Source organism: Rhinatrema bivittatum, chromosome 6 (genome assembly GCF_901001135.1).
Source record: "Rhinatrema bivittatum chromosome 6, aRhiBiv1.1, whole genome shotgun sequence".
Classification (NCBI taxonomy): Eukaryota; Metazoa; Chordata; class Amphibia; order Gymnophiona; family Rhinatrematidae; genus Rhinatrema; species Rhinatrema bivittatum.
The window spans coordinates 277,034,829-277,050,146 of NC_042620.1; the positions used below are offsets into that span (position 1 = coordinate 277,034,829).

Genomic DNA, 15,318 nt, shown 5'->3' on the forward strand with positions numbered 1-15,318 from the left:
TATACTGAAAGGCTGAGCTCACTGCAGGGGTATATTTAAGGTGACATCAGCTTTGAAACCTGATTCCATCTCCATCTGCTAGCAGGGGAGCATATAACCCATTGGTCCTGAGTCCATCTGGCTACACGCTAGGAAATCTCAAGTTTTTCAGGGCTTCCTGTTCAGATGGAGTCAGCTGGCACTGATGTTCAGTTCACCCGAGTTTGATATCTCCTGGTCATAGGGGTGGGTTGAGTGTTTAGCTTTGAGATGAAAATACTGAGTACAGATGGCACAGTGAGTTAAATAGGCTGTTAAAGTAAATCTTTTGTTGACTCCCATCTGCTGGTAAGAAGGAAAAATCCATCTGATTGGACTGGTCTAGCGGATAAGGAAATGCTCGATAGTGGAAAGAAATACCTTTAGCGGATGGACATGAGAAGCTAGCAAGCTGAAAAGAAGCCCTCCTGAAATTTAATATTTATTTATTTATGCATTTCTTATATACCGTGAGTCAGAACACATGATTCTCTCTTTACGGTTTACAATGTAGCTAAAAACAAGTAAGAAACATAAGATACAATAAAATTAATAAAACAATTTATTTATTTTTTGTTTTTTTATACCGATCTTCCTACATTAGATGCAAATCAAACCGGTTTACAAATAACAAAAACTTGCCAGACGGTCTTACATGGAACAATGAACATTTAAGCAACTTTAAGTAATAGTCAATGAGAAGAAAAACTAAATATACAATTTAAATTACATAGTAATCAAGGTAAATAAGAATTGGATTGGATTACATAGTAATGAAGGTCATAAGTGATAAAAGTCCAGTAAATGTATAATACAAAATTTGTTGTTCTTGTACTAGGCTTAGTTAGGGAGCAGGTAAGTATAAAAAAGGAGTGGGGAAAAGCAGAAGACATAAATGGAATGAGATATAATGAAATAACAAAATAAATAAAATTCTATAAGAATAATTAGTTAAGTTAAACATAATACTAAAAGTCTAAAACTAAAAAAAAGAATAAAATAGAAAGGAGCTCGATAGATAAGAAAATAGGAGAAATTTCATGTGGATTCCAGCTTTCAGTGATATTCATTCTCACCCCTTATTTGGGGTTATGACAGGTTAAACCTTGTCTGCCTTCCCTGTAGTAAGAAGCCAATTTGTCTCAGCAGTCCTGTGCTGGGTTCAGGTAAAGAAAATATTTATCTGTACACTTGTGACTTACATTTTCTTCCTCCAGGAAAGGATTTCCTTCTGCTGCAGCCAAAGCTTCAATGGATGGTGTAATAGCAGAACTTTCATCCTAATGTAAGAACAGCAGAGGTTAGAGTACCCCAAAGGCATCTTAAGTATTCAACATGGGACACTGTCTGCATACTTTTACCTGAAGCTGAACTATGACTTGCTGCAGACTACAAATGATTTCCATATTCTCCTTCAGTTCCTGATCCTCCACAGTCTCCACCAGCTTCTGCAGATCCAACTTACACCTTAGGATTATATGTGCACAACAAGTGAGTAATTATGCTACTCCCTCATCCCAGATTTAATTCTCTTTAATAAAATAAAAAGACATTTCCAATTATATAACAGACTTCTGATGAACTATATCATACGATCAGAAAAGATATCTAGCAAGAGTACAGTGGTAAGACAGGAAAATCGATTCTTACCTGCTAATTTTCATTCTTGATATACCATAAATCAGTCCAGACAAGTGAGTTTTGCATCCCTACCAGCAGATGGAGGCAAAGAAAAAAGTTTTCAAACACTGCTACATAAGTGTGCCATCTGCAGTCCTTCAGTATTGACCTGTACCCAAGCCAAGATGAACCCCACCAACTTTAACTGTCAACTGTAAACTAACTCCCCTTCTAAGTAAGCAGGGCAAAGGTTGGAACTCCTGAACTGGAGCCCTTGCCTCCAACAAAAAAAACTTGAAAATCCTCAAACTATTCTGACCTATTTATGACCGCAGCAAACCAGTTCTTTTGAAATTAAAATGGGAATAGGCCTTTAAACTGATCTAGGGTATTTCAGGAACGAAAATTAGCATGTAAGAACCAAATTTTCCTTTCCTGTACATACACGGATAAATCTAGACAGGTGGGATGTACCCAAGTCGTCCTACTCTGGGCAGGATCCCACAAGACTGGTTTGCAACACACCTTCACCAAATGAAGTCCTTCCGATGCAAACAGTAATGCCTGGTAAAAGTATGAAGTGAAGACTACATTAGAGCGCAATAAATTTCCCTGCGGACACAATAACTGTCACTCTGCAAAGGAAGCAATTTGCGCCTTGGTAGTGTGCAGGCAGTCCACTTGGAACTGCCCAACTTTTATAGGTATAAGCCGAGCAGATAGCCTCTGAGCCAGCACACAACTGAAGTCTTAGAAGCCTTTTCACCCTTCTTTTCCCCACTAAAGACAAAGATATTCTGATCACCGAAAACTTAGTAACCTTAAGATAACATAACAAAGTCCAAATACCAAAATAAGTGCAACTCCCTCACATATGGCGTCTCCGCCGACAAACACTGAAAGGTAGGAAGCTCTACCACCAGATTCAGGTGAAGAGAGACGATCTGCGGCAAAAAGGAAGGGATTGTACACAACACTCCATCCATAATCCACAGAAACATACCCCTAGACAAAGCATGAATCTCTGAAATCCGTCTGGCCGAAAAAACAGCCATCAAGAAGCCCAAAGTAAAGGTTCAAGGGGAGGACCACACAGCCTCCACAGAACTAAATTAAAGTTCCAAGCTAGACACAGCCTGCGGACCATAGGCCTCAAATGTTTCATCCCCTTCAAGAGATGAATCATATCCAGGTGCAAGGCCAGCGGTCTTCTCTGAAGTTTACCTTGAAGACAACCCAAGGCTGCCATCTGTACACAGTAATTTGTAAGCCAATCCCTTTGTCAACTGTTCTGCAAAATGGCCAAAATGTGTAGAACTTCCGCCGCAAAGGGTCAACACCTTTCTCCCCATACCACGATTCAAACACCTTTCATACTCTGACATAAACCAGAGAGGTGGAAGGTCTTCAAGCCTGAAGCAACACAGCAATCACAGCTTCCAAATAGGAGACGACTACATCTGAAGGGCTACCAAAAGAAACCACAAGACCAAAGTGATCCAAAAATATGGGTCCTTGAAGAAGCCCTTGCTGATGACTGAATCGGATGGGCCCATCTACTACCAGATGAAATAGATCCGCGAACCAGGGACAGCGAGGCCACTCCAGGTAACAAGAACCACTCTTCCTGGGTGCCGCTCTATTCTAGAGCCATGAAAGGACACAGAGGAAACATACAGCAGGATTTGTACAGGCCACTGGAGGACCAGAGCATCGATTCCTTCAGATCCAAACTCTCACCTGCAGCTGAAAAAAAAAAAGTTGGAGCTCCATGGACCACGAAGCAACTGCACCACGGAAAACAAGACACTAAAGGGGGACCTTACGTGGACAAGTGGATAGCAGCAGGCTGGGCATAGCTTCTAAAAACTGACAAAAGTTTTCTGTGCCGGGCTTCATCAGATGTCACCCACTTGAGGACTATAATCCTGCTTGTCCTAGGAGAAAAAGCCAACATACTCACCCTCAGATGGCAAGCCAAACCATTATTCTGCTATTTGCTCTTTCCCTTATCTTTTAAACAGCTTTAACAAAAAGGAACCAGGCATAGCCACAGGGCTCAAGAGAAAGGAGGAAAATATTGAGGGAAGCCTTTAGTCTTGTTTTGAGGAGAGAGAGTGGGGAAAGAGGAGGAATTCCATCACAGAAGAACCTTATTCCAATATCTGGAAGTTCCTGGCCACTGGCTGTGCTCAACAGAGCAGGAGTATGAGACTTTTCCTTCAGGAACTACCCATCCAAACATTTTCAGCGAGCCTAACCAGGCCTCATCTCACAGCAAGGGACTCTAGCCTTCCATCTGCTAGAAATAGAACAGTGGCAGACTGAGGTTAGCACGGGAGTCTATATAAGGTAAAGTCAGCAAGCCTGTTAGTCTGTCTCCATCAGATGGTTGGAGGCCCTTCCAGGCCACACCCTCTCCAACATTGTGTGGATGATGTTGGGGAAAATTTTGGACTCTTCTGAAAACTGAATATTAGAGTTAATAGCAAAGTATATCAATTGTAAATTTAGGAATACTTTTTATGAAATGCCATGCTGGATCAGAGCAAGATCCAATGAATCCAGAATCCTGTATGATAGTGGCCAGTCTGGGTCTCAAATACATGGCAAATACAAGAAAGACCATCTATGGGGTATCTCATGCCCATTTATTTAAAATCATTTATCGCCTGATTGCATCTTCCTATCAGGCCGATAAAGTAAGGATGCGTAAGAAAAAGTGCGGCAGTGCCGGACGCCCGCTTGTTTGCCGCGCGCACAATTTGGTTCACATATCGCTCGATTCAATATTCAAATGAGACGCAAATGCAAGCTGTGTCCAAAGCACGTCTGTGAAGCGGTAGGCACGCGCAATCCATTTTACTGTATAGAGCAGTATACAGCGCCTATACAGTATCCTGGGTGCGCTGGTACCTGTCATTTGAAATGTCATTCGAAATGTCATTCCACCAGAAAGTGGATGGTTCTCCTACAGACCCCGCTGCCTTGAGCGCCAGCGGCAAGCCCCAGCAGCCAGCGATCGGCGGCAGGGAGCGCAACAAAGCACCTGTGCGAGCAGCTCCGATTTTCCACCTCCTTCGGATGGGCAAGAGAGACGAAATTTCACAGGCAAACTTTCCCCCAGCCCCTGCTCACCTGCCCTGGCCGCGGCCACGCAAGCCCCCAGCAGCAGCAGAAGGGCGTCCATGGGTGCTGGTCTCCCGTGCGGGCACGCTGACAGCTCCAGAGCAGCCTCAATCCTCTCTCCCCTCCTCCAGGGGTACGCACCACGGCTCCCCTGCCTCCCGGGGGCAGCCAGCGGTGAGAGCGGATTCAGCAGCCCGGAGCGGATCAGGCGCCCCCCTATGCGAGGCGGCTTCCACCAGCCCCCGCCGGCGAAGGTGCATGAACGCACACCTGTACGCCCAATTTGGGCGCTCAAGGCAGCAGGCGCATGAACGCATGCCGTGACCTCTGACGTCCAAGCTGGGCGCTTAGGTCACGACATGCGTTCATGCGCCTGCTGCCTTGAGCACCCAAATTGGGCGTACAGGTGTGCGTTCATGCGCCTGTACGCCACACCTACCCAGCTTCACACATATGCCTTCCTCTCCTGTACAGATGTGTGCATTTCTCCTCTCTCCCCTTAATTCCATTCCACCCCCTCCAGACATGATCTTTCCCCTTGTGCGAGCATGTCTTACCTACATGTGCCTGTATGCCCTGCGTTCATGCGCCTGTACGCCCAATTTGGGTGCTCAAGGCAGCAGGCGCATGAATGCACGCCATGACCTCTGACGTCCAAGCTGGGCGCTCAGGTCACGGCGCACGTTCATGCGCCTGCTGCCTTGAGCGCCCAAATTGGGCGTACAGGCGCATGGGACTGCTGGAAGCCGCCTCGCTTGGGGAGCGCCCGATCCGCCTCGGGCTGCTGAAGCCGCTCTCACCGCCAGCTGCCCCCGGGAGGCAGGGGAGCCACAGTGCGCGCCTCGGGAGGAGGGGAGAGAGGACTGGGGCTGCTCCGGAGCTGTCAGCGCACCCGCACGGGAGACCGGCACCCATGGACGCCCTGCTGCTGCTGGGGGCTTGAGTGGCCAGGGCAGGTGAGGGGGGGCTGGGGGAAAGTTTGCCAGTGAAAGTTACTCTCTTGCCCATCCGAAGGAGGCGGAAAATGATTTTCGCCCTGCGCCTTGCTTTATTTTTTGTAATAATTTTTCCCCCTTGTGCAAGAAGCATTTTTTTCTGTGGATTGGGTTGGTTTGGGACTGGACGGCTAAGTTCACCACACTAACACCAGGGTCAGGGTAGGCGGTAAATTTGCAGGTTAAAGACGCGGCAAAATAGCTGGTTAAAAAGGCGATAATCTGGGCGCATGTCACTGTATCGGAGGGAATAGCTAATCCGATCATTAACATATCATATACATGCCGCGGGCGGAAAGGGATACGCGATCTCAAGAAGCGGTAAGGCGCGTAAAACCGGATACTGAATCGCGTGTTAGACATACGTGTCCAAATTGAGCGTACAGAGCGGGTTAGAAATGGGGTAACCGTGGCTGCACTTTACTGTAGCAGCCTGTATGTGATTTACAACAGATTTAAACAATTTAAAGCTACACTTACCAAAAAAGAAAAAACACACTGATAGCTCCGTTAACCCTGCTAAACAATTTCATTCTTCTCCTCTCAAACTGGGAGGCAAATTATTCCAATAAGGAGTTACAAAAAGTCACCATATTATTCTTGTATTCAAGTTTGGAATAAATCTAGAGAAGCTATTAACAATCAACAGCAATAGCACACTTGCTGAAACCCTTTTTATAGGGTCCAAAATTGGTTTTAGCTCTGCTCAGTGGTGATATGTACAATAGTTTTCCAGATTATTTGATTATAGGCCTTTTCCAAGTAAGGCTCAAAGCAACTTACAGCATCTTTAGAATTCAGGTATAACTGTCCAAAACAGCTTACAGTCTACATGTGCACCTAAGGCAATAGGAGATAAAGTGACTTGACCAAGGTCAGCGTCAGGAGAGGGGATTGGTCTGCGAAGTGGAGAATCCCTCCCCTTACACCTGCTGCTGCCTGTTTGTAACAGTGACAAAATGGCTGTTTGTGACTTGTTTACCCAGGGCCACCCTCAGCAGCTGTCCGAGAGATTCCTTCACCCCTCAAGAACACCTGACATATCACATCTGTACTCGAGACAAACTTCTCTCTGCAGGTCCTACAGCTTTTTCCGCATCCTGTGATTGATGCCATGGTGCTTACGGGGAAACGTCCCAAATCACCACCTTCAGCCCACACAAGTCCCCAATCCCAGGCGCTGAATGGGCCTTGATCGCACACTCTTCCTTCCCCATTGGCTATTTCTAGACCAGCCCATCAGCATCCACACTGCTTTTTTCTTTTTTTTAAATAAAGTGGCAGGACTGTTTAATACCCCAAAGCAAAGGAAGGCATACTTTCCCCGACAGTGATGAACTTCAAATGCTGGAAGGCCAAGTGAGAGTTGCTCCAAGGGGAAGGAGGGAGCCAGAACTACTGGCTTTTAGTCCTCCTGTAGACTTCAGGCTGAGCTAATCAGGGATACCAACCGCCTGCTCCAGACAGATGGCCCATGAAGATGCCTAACACTTCAGGGAGCCAACTCAGATTAATCTTCTGTGTAACTTTTTTTTTTTTTTTTTTAATTTCCCCAGACTGCACCTCTATCATCTGCTGGAGACAAATACTGAGGGACTGCAGTTAGCAATTTAGGTTATGTAGCAGTGACAAAAAAAAGTTTGTTCGCTGCCCTCCTTCTGCTGGTAGGAATGCAAAGCCCTCTCGCCTGGACTGATATGGGGTATGAACAGGAACCCTAGAGTTTCCCTTGTTTGCAGCCCATTGTTCTAACCTCTAGACTACTATGAAGAATTAAAAGTTGTACCAAGTCTCAAGTACTAAACTCAGTTAAGACCTGCTTTATCATATGCTCCCAGTCCACAAGTCAAGAAGAAACTTACGCAGCATGCTGTTGCAGCTCAGTCATCTTCCCTCCCAGCTTTTCATTTTCTTGTTCAGTCTACAAGAGAAAAAAAAAGCATAAAGAATGCGGTATGAAACTGCAAAATCTCAGTCTACTTTCAATAAAAAGTATGAAAAGCCCTTATAGTGCTGCCAAAGTACTTCACTCCTGCCCTGTTGCACCCTCTGCTATTCCAAAACAGAAGAGCTGACCCATAACGATACCCACTTCAAGAAGCAAATAATCCTGGCTCTTCTGCCAAGCTTTTAATACTCAACCAGAAACTACTAAAATGGGCAAACTACTAAAATGGGCAAACTACTACTTACCTGATCATTTCCTTTCCTCTAAAGCAGGCCAAGCACTCCTACCAGCAGATGGTAACTAAGTAAAAACTGACTCGCTGAACTCACTGACATATAGCCCTGCCTCAACATCAGCCCACCAGTATTCTCTGGAAAAGCCAAACTATGGACAAACTGATTATACTTGAATACAACTTAACAGTTACCACTCATGCTTTCAACCAATTGGGAATACTGAGCTCAGACTAAAGAAATAATGGAGAAATTGCTTACTTGATAATTTTGTTTGCCTTAGTGTAGACAGATGGACTTAGGACCAATGGGTTATGTGCTCCCCTGCTAACAGATGGAGACAGTCAGGTTTCAAAGCTGACGTCACCTTAAATACACCCTGCAGTGACCTCAGCCCTTCAGTATTCTCTTCAAAAGCCATTATGGACATATTATTGAAGACTTAAAAACGTAATTAAAAACTGATAATCGTAACTGTACTCAACCAAGCACTGAATTCTAGCAACATTACAGATGCCCTGATCTAGGGGATAGGCAACAGCTTCCCTGTAACTTCTTGGAATAGATATTTCATGGACGATTCCTTGGCATGTTCTTGGGCAGCCGTGGGCGGTATACTGAGTCCATCTGTCCACACTAAGGAAAATGAAATTATCAGGTAAGTAATTTCACCATTTCCTAGCATGTAGCCAAATGGACTCAGGACCAATGGGATGTACAAAAGCTATTCCCGATCGGGCAGGAGGCTGCCTGCTGTCCGGTTAGCACTGCCCTTGCAAAGGCTGTGTCCTCTCAGGCCTGAAACTTCCAGGTGACAGAACCTGGAGAAGGTGTGTAAGGAGGACATCACATCACTGCATGGCAGATGTTGACAGGAGACAGCAGTCTAGCTTCCACCCAGGATACTGCCTGAGCCCTAGTAGAATGAACTTTAACCTGAAAGGATAATGGCTTTCCTACCTCTACACAGTCTCCCGAGACCACCATCTTGATTCAGTGAGCTATGGTAGCACATGAATCTAGTTTGCCCTGCCTCCTTCCACAGTGAAGAACAAAGCAGTGGTCCATCTTGCGCACTGGTGCTGAAACTTCTAGATACCACTCCAAAAGCCTACTAATGCTTAAACGGCGGAGGCAGTATTCTTCCATGTCCTTGTGCCTATCTAGGGATGGCAATGAGAAGGACTGATTCAAATGAAACTTCAAGACTACCTTGGGCAAGACGGATGGAACGGAACAAAAGTTGTAACGCTCCTGGAGTTATCCGGAGGAACGGTTCCCGACAAGACAATGCCTGTAGTTCAGAGATGTGACGAGCCAAGCATATTGCCACTAGGAACACTTTTCAATGTCAATAAGCGCAAAGAAAGATTGTACAACGGCCGAAAGGAGGACCCTGCCAAAAACTCCAAAACTAGATTAAGGGGTGGCTGGAGGTGTTTTACCCCTTTCAGAAAATGGGTCATGCCCGGATGTGCTGACAGGCAGTTTCCATTCACCTCGTCCTGAAAACAGGAGAGAGCTGCTACCTGGACCTTCAAGGAGTTAAGAGCCAACCCTTTATTCAGGCTGTCCTCAAAATTTCCAGAACACATGGAATCTTGACAATCCGAGAGGCAATACCATGTTCCTCGTACCAGGCCTTAAATACTATCCAGTCCCGTACATAAGCTAAGGACATAGAGAACTTCCATGCGTGAAGCAAGGTAGTAATTACTGCCGCCGAATACACACGCTTCATCAAGCAAGCCCTTTCAAGGGCCAACCGAAAGACAGAATAGAGTCAGATCCTCATGAAGGACTGGACCTTGCTGGAGCAGATCCTTGTGCGGTGGGAGGGGGTGTCTCCACCAGGAATCTCTGCAAATCATGGACGCCTGGGCCAATCTGGAGCTACTAGTAGGACTAATCCCCTGTGGTGCTCGATCCTGCGAATTAACCTACTCAGCAGGGGCCACAGAGGGGGGGGAAGGCATATAGTAAGTCCTCTTCTGGCCAGGTCTGAACTAGGGTGTTGATCCCCAGGGACCACTAATCTCTTCAGCAACTGAAAAATGGGAGCACCTTCGCGTTATGAGATGTGGCCAGCAGGTCGATTGACGGGAGGCCCCAGCGATCTTCCACCAGCTAGAAGGTTTGGCCAAAGCCCATTCTCCTGGAACCAGACTCTCCCTGCTTAGTAAGTCTACTCTGACCTTGCCTTTTCCTGCAGTGTGGAAGGCAAAGATCTGTAGACTTAATTTCACCCATTCCATAAGGGGATCTATTTCCAGTGACATTTGCTGGCTCTTGGTTCCCCCTGGCAGTTGATGTAGATTACCGTTGTTGTGTTGTCAGATAGTATGCGGACCGCCTGATCCTGGAGTATGTGGCTGAACTGTAGACATGGCAATCTGACTTCCAGGTGGTTTAAGTTCCGGAGCACTTCTTCCTTGGTCTAACGCCCCCCCTGGGCCGTCAGTTCCTGATGCTGAGCTCCCCAACACTGGAGGCTCGTGTCTGTCTTGAGGAGCAGCCAGTTCGGTAAGGACAGGCTTACACATTTGCCCAGATGAGCTTTCTGTAGCCACCACTGGAGCAGAGAACATACTTCAATTGGTAGGTGGAGGCGAATTGAATACTCTCAAGTCAGCTGGTTTCAACACAATAGTAGGGAACATTGATGTGGCTGCATGTGTGCCCTCACCCACAGTACCACCTCCAAGGTTGATGCCATGAAACTGAGGGCCTGAAGATATGCTCCAAGGTGTGCAACTATCGTGTTCATCAACAAACTCACTTGGGATATCAATTTCCTTATGGTCGAGGGCAGGACGACGACCTTTCCCTGCTTGGTGTCGAACTGCACAACCAGATATTCCAAGGATTGGGAGTGCTTGATGCTATTGGTCACCCGGAGACTCTCTTCCAATGACTTCGCCTGGATCAACCAATCGTCCAAGTACATGTGCACCAGGATTCCCTCCTTCCTTAGTGCCACCACTACGACCACCATAATCTTGGAAAATGTTCTGGGGGCGGTGGCAAGGCCGAAGGGCAGTGCCCAGAACTGATAATGGCAGCCCAGTACTGCAAAGCATAGGAAACTATGTTCTTGCCCAATTGGAATATGAAGATAGGCCTCGGAGAGGTCCAGGGAGGTTAAGAATTCTCCCGGTTGTACGGCCATTATCACGGAGTGCAGAGTTTCCATGCGGAAATGAATTACCCATAGGTGTTGGCTGACACTCAACGTCCACGATGGGGCAAAAAGAACCCTCCTTCTTGGGTACAATGAAAGATTGAATATCGCCCCGTATATTCCTGGGCACAGGTACTGAAATTATAGCCCTCAGTTTGAGGAGCCTTATCAAGGTAGACTTCACTGCCTGCTTCTTGAGCTGGGAGTGGCAAGGAGACATCATGAACATGTCCCGAGGAGTGCTGTGACTAATGTGTATCCTTCTCGTATGACATCCTGTACACATTTGTCTGATGTGATCTCGACCCACCGCTGGTAGAATAGTTGACCCCTATATATCCTCGTTCCTTCGCTGGTATGGCAAAAATGTCAAGTTTCTGTAGGGCCGAAAGCTTTGGGAGCCCCTGGATCAACCCCCTTATAGGTGAAGGGTGCTGTAATTGCTTTCTCTTATCTTCTGGTAGCCGGGGCACTGCAGATTTACCTGACCTACTGCCCAGCTTTTCCAATTCGCTTCCAAAGAGGTGAGATCCCTTAAAGGGCAACTTTGTGAGGTTTGCCTTAGAGATTGTGTCTGCTGACCAATTTCTCAGCCATAGCTTTCTTCTGGCCGCTATCACTGAGGCCACTCCTCTGGCCGAGCTACAGACTAGGTCAGAGACTGTGTCAGCTAGAAGAGGCAGCAGCAGGCTCCATAGCATTTCTGGAATACACCCCTGAGTCATCCACCTTTCTAGAGAGGAGCAGGCATGAGCAAACCACCAGGGCACAACAGGAAAGAGTCTAAAGTCACTGATGTTGCAAAGGCTTGCTTAAGGATAGACTCCATCCACCTATCATGCGCATCCTTTAAGGCCGCTACTCCCTCCACTGGGATAGTCGTTCGCTTCGAAAAGGAGCAGACCAGCGCATCCACTTTAGGGAAATGCGGGTGTTCTCTCACCGCTGGATCCAGTAAGTATAGAGCTTCTAATGCTCAACACCTTTAGAAATCGCTTTAGGGGTGATCCCATTCCAGGTCAATCAACTCCTAGATGGCTTCCAGTACCAGAAAATAGCAAGAGGCTTTCTGTAGAGACACCAGAATGAGATTCTTCTTTGGTTCAGTCATGGAGTCTGCCCCAGAAACTCCCAGAGTCTTCAGGGGTCGAGGAAATCAGGGCCGGCAATTCATCTTTATGGAAAAAACATAAGTTTGAAATTGTTTTAAACCCGGTGGGATTTCTCAATCTTCCAAAGAATGTTTAACCCCTTCTTCATCTGTGCTGTCCTGATCCCTGCCAAAGATACCCTTGGTGAGTCGATACATGTCTCAAGGTCTGCAATAGGGCTGGGTCAGGGAAGCCTTTCCTGCTGTGGTTCAGACCGGCCAGGGGCAAGTGAAGCAGACTGTTCCTGTACAAAAGCTTGAAGGACTTGAAAAAAATTCCACCCAAGAGAAGGCAGCTGGGTCCATACCTAGCCCAGGAAGTACTGGAGTAGGTGCCGCTGAATTTCCCTCTACCGCGGAAGACCCAGCACCAGCATTACTCAGATCCGGGGTACTTCCGGTTAGGGTTGTGGCTGACCTGTCCTTGGAATGGGAGAAGCCAGGCAAACTCTCCTGGGTCTCTTCACAGTGCTGACATAAGTAAGAATCCAGGTCAGACTGTGTAGCCTTAATATGACAAGCAGTGCAGAGAGAATGGCGCTTAAGTTTCTTAGCTGCCAGAGTCATTAACCTTTTAGATCCTGCTCATTGAAGGAATTATTTCCTGATGCCCCTTTTTACACATGTTAGTTAACTAGACCCAAATATGGTATAAAAAAATTTGCAAATAATTAAGTATATGAAAAAATGTCCCACTTGTGGAACGTCCTAAAAGGTTAAGAGACTGCAGCTGTGTATTCAGCCGGCTCGTGCTTAAAGACTTTTGTCCACACAGATTTCGGTCACCTAAGCAGGCTGTGGCGAGGCACATGCATAGCCCGTGCTTTCAGGAATTCTGTGCCAATATAGTTGTGGTTCGCACAGAGCAGACATGCACTGTGCGAACCGACACTGTATGAAGGGCAATACAAGGCGCACAAAAATGCACACAATATAGCGCAGATGCAGCCTACTATACAGTGTGCCTGAAGTGGGGCCTAGCCCACTGGGGGCTGTTCAACCCGTTTGGATGCCCACTTCTATTTACACCAACGGATTGGGAATGATGTTGATACAGCATACTGAGAAAGGAGACCAGAAGAAGTCTTACTTAAAACCCCTCCAATGGGAGGAAGTGACGTCATTCCTAGTGAATGGCCACTTAATTTCTCAGCTCCATGTAGCTGACTATTTCAAACGCAAAAACTGAGCGAAATCGCCCCCCCAGACGATCTTCAACTTGGGCCTCTGAACGGGTAAGGCGGATGACAGCTCGCCGCACAGAAGATTTATCAAAGTTCTCATACAGTGGGAATGCCACAGCTCCGAATCTGCCGACAGCAGGGGAAGAAGGCAACATGGCGTTGGGGTCTGCACCGGAGGCAGCGGCCAAGACCGTGCTGAATGAAGAGCCCAGCCCCACGAGACAAGAGCTCAAAACATGGCTCCAAGAGATAGAAAAAGAAATACAGTCCCTAAAACTGGAAATAAAAGAAAACATGGGAGCCCTTTGCATCGAAGCAGAGGAGCTTGGTAAGCGGATGCACGTGGTGGAACAGAGCACGGCTGAGCAGGCCACAGCAATTTCGCAACATACTAAAGATATACAGGCAATTCAACAAGCTATGGATGAATTGACTAACAAAATTGAAGATTTGGAAAAAAGACGATGCAATATCCGCATTAGAGGAATACCGGAGACAGAAGAAACTACTGATTATGTGGGGCTGGTACAAGACATATGTAAGGCAGTACTAAGCACTGAGTCCCCGCAACCATATGGGCAGCTCATCGCCATTGACCGGGCTCATAGGGCCTTGGGTAAACCATTTAATAAACCTAGGGATGTAGTCGCATGCTTACATAATTTCCCAATTAAGGAACAGATAATGAATAAGGCACGCTCCCTTGGGAATATTATGTGGCGCGGATCGGTGATACAAATATTCAATGATCTGTCAGCAGTCACGCTGCAAAAACGTAGGGCGATGAAAAATATTACTGACACCCTGAGGGCAGAAGATGTGAGATACCGATGGTTGTATCTGTTTGGACTACTGTTTAACATTAGTGGGACCTCTTGCACAGCGAAAACACCCAAAGGTGCAGAGAAATTCCTGTGACAAGGAATCGAGGTGAAATTGCAGACTCAAGGGAGCCAGCAGGCTGGGAATGGCCCAGCACCCAGATGGCAGCGAATGGGTAAAGGAGGGAAGCGATTGAGAAGGCAAGACAGTACCAAAGAGGGAGCTGGACACACTGAAGGATGAATAAACTCCAGCATCTTGAGCTGGATGGATTTTTTCAGAAGAGTGGGGTACTAATGTCTTTCTGCTCCAATATTTCTGGATTAGCGTGTGTACAGAAGATTTTGGGGGGAGAAGTCTTTATTGGTTGTGGGATGAAAGTTTGCTTATTTTGATGAATGGACTATATATGGGACTCTCACATGGACCTGGGGGGCATTTCATGTATTAGAGTTTAGTAAACAGAAATTGTAATATGGTTTATGTTCAAAGGCTACACGGGACAAAGTCATTGCTCCATTGTACTTAGGGTGAGGATGGGTACTTCATTGTTGATGGAAGGGGAAGGGCATAGGGGGTTATTGGGGACAGTTTCTGGTGTATAAAAGTGGGATTTCCTTCTGTGCAGTGAAGTTTGTAATCCCGGAGATGGGGAGGGGCTCAGAAAATGGCAGAATGTTTCATAGAAACAATGGCTGATTTGCGTATAGTATCTCTTAATGTTAAAGGCCTTAATCATCCTAGGAAATGCCAATTGTTATTCAAAGACGTGAAGGCGCATAAGGCCTCTGTCTATTTTGTACAAGAAACATCTTCTACGAAAGGATGAGCGGCTTTATTTTTTTTAAATTTTTTATTTATGCATTTCCATTTACAAACATTAATCCATTATCATAAATACAGGTAAGGGATACATAGAATCTTATTATTTAAATATTGTATCTTCAAACATTATTCCTGTCCTGTACTCACTAAAAGTAAATAAAAGTAATAAATCATGAAGTTAATATTAATAGAGCCATTTTAGAGGACAATACC

At 46.1% G+C, this 15,318-nt stretch overlaps 1 protein-coding gene across 3 annotated transcripts in view; it reads right to left on the reverse strand.

The window, feature by feature from the left end:
- Window positions 1-15,318, reverse strand: part of KIF4A (kinesin family member 4A) — a 265,297-nt gene that overhangs the window by 116,601 nt on the left and 133,378 nt on the right. For all 3 annotated transcript variants that reach the window (XM_029607255.1, XM_029607254.1, XM_029607256.1), the window contains 3 exons: window positions 7,625-7,683; window positions 1,380-1,485; window positions 1,221-1,298 (listed from right to left, as the gene is read on the reverse strand). In XM_029607255.1, coding sequence (XP_029463115.1) covers window positions 1,221-1,298; window positions 1,380-1,485; window positions 7,625-7,683 — 243 coding nt within the window. The remainder of the gene's footprint in view (window positions 1-1,220; window positions 1,299-1,379; window positions 1,486-7,624; window positions 7,684-15,318) is intronic.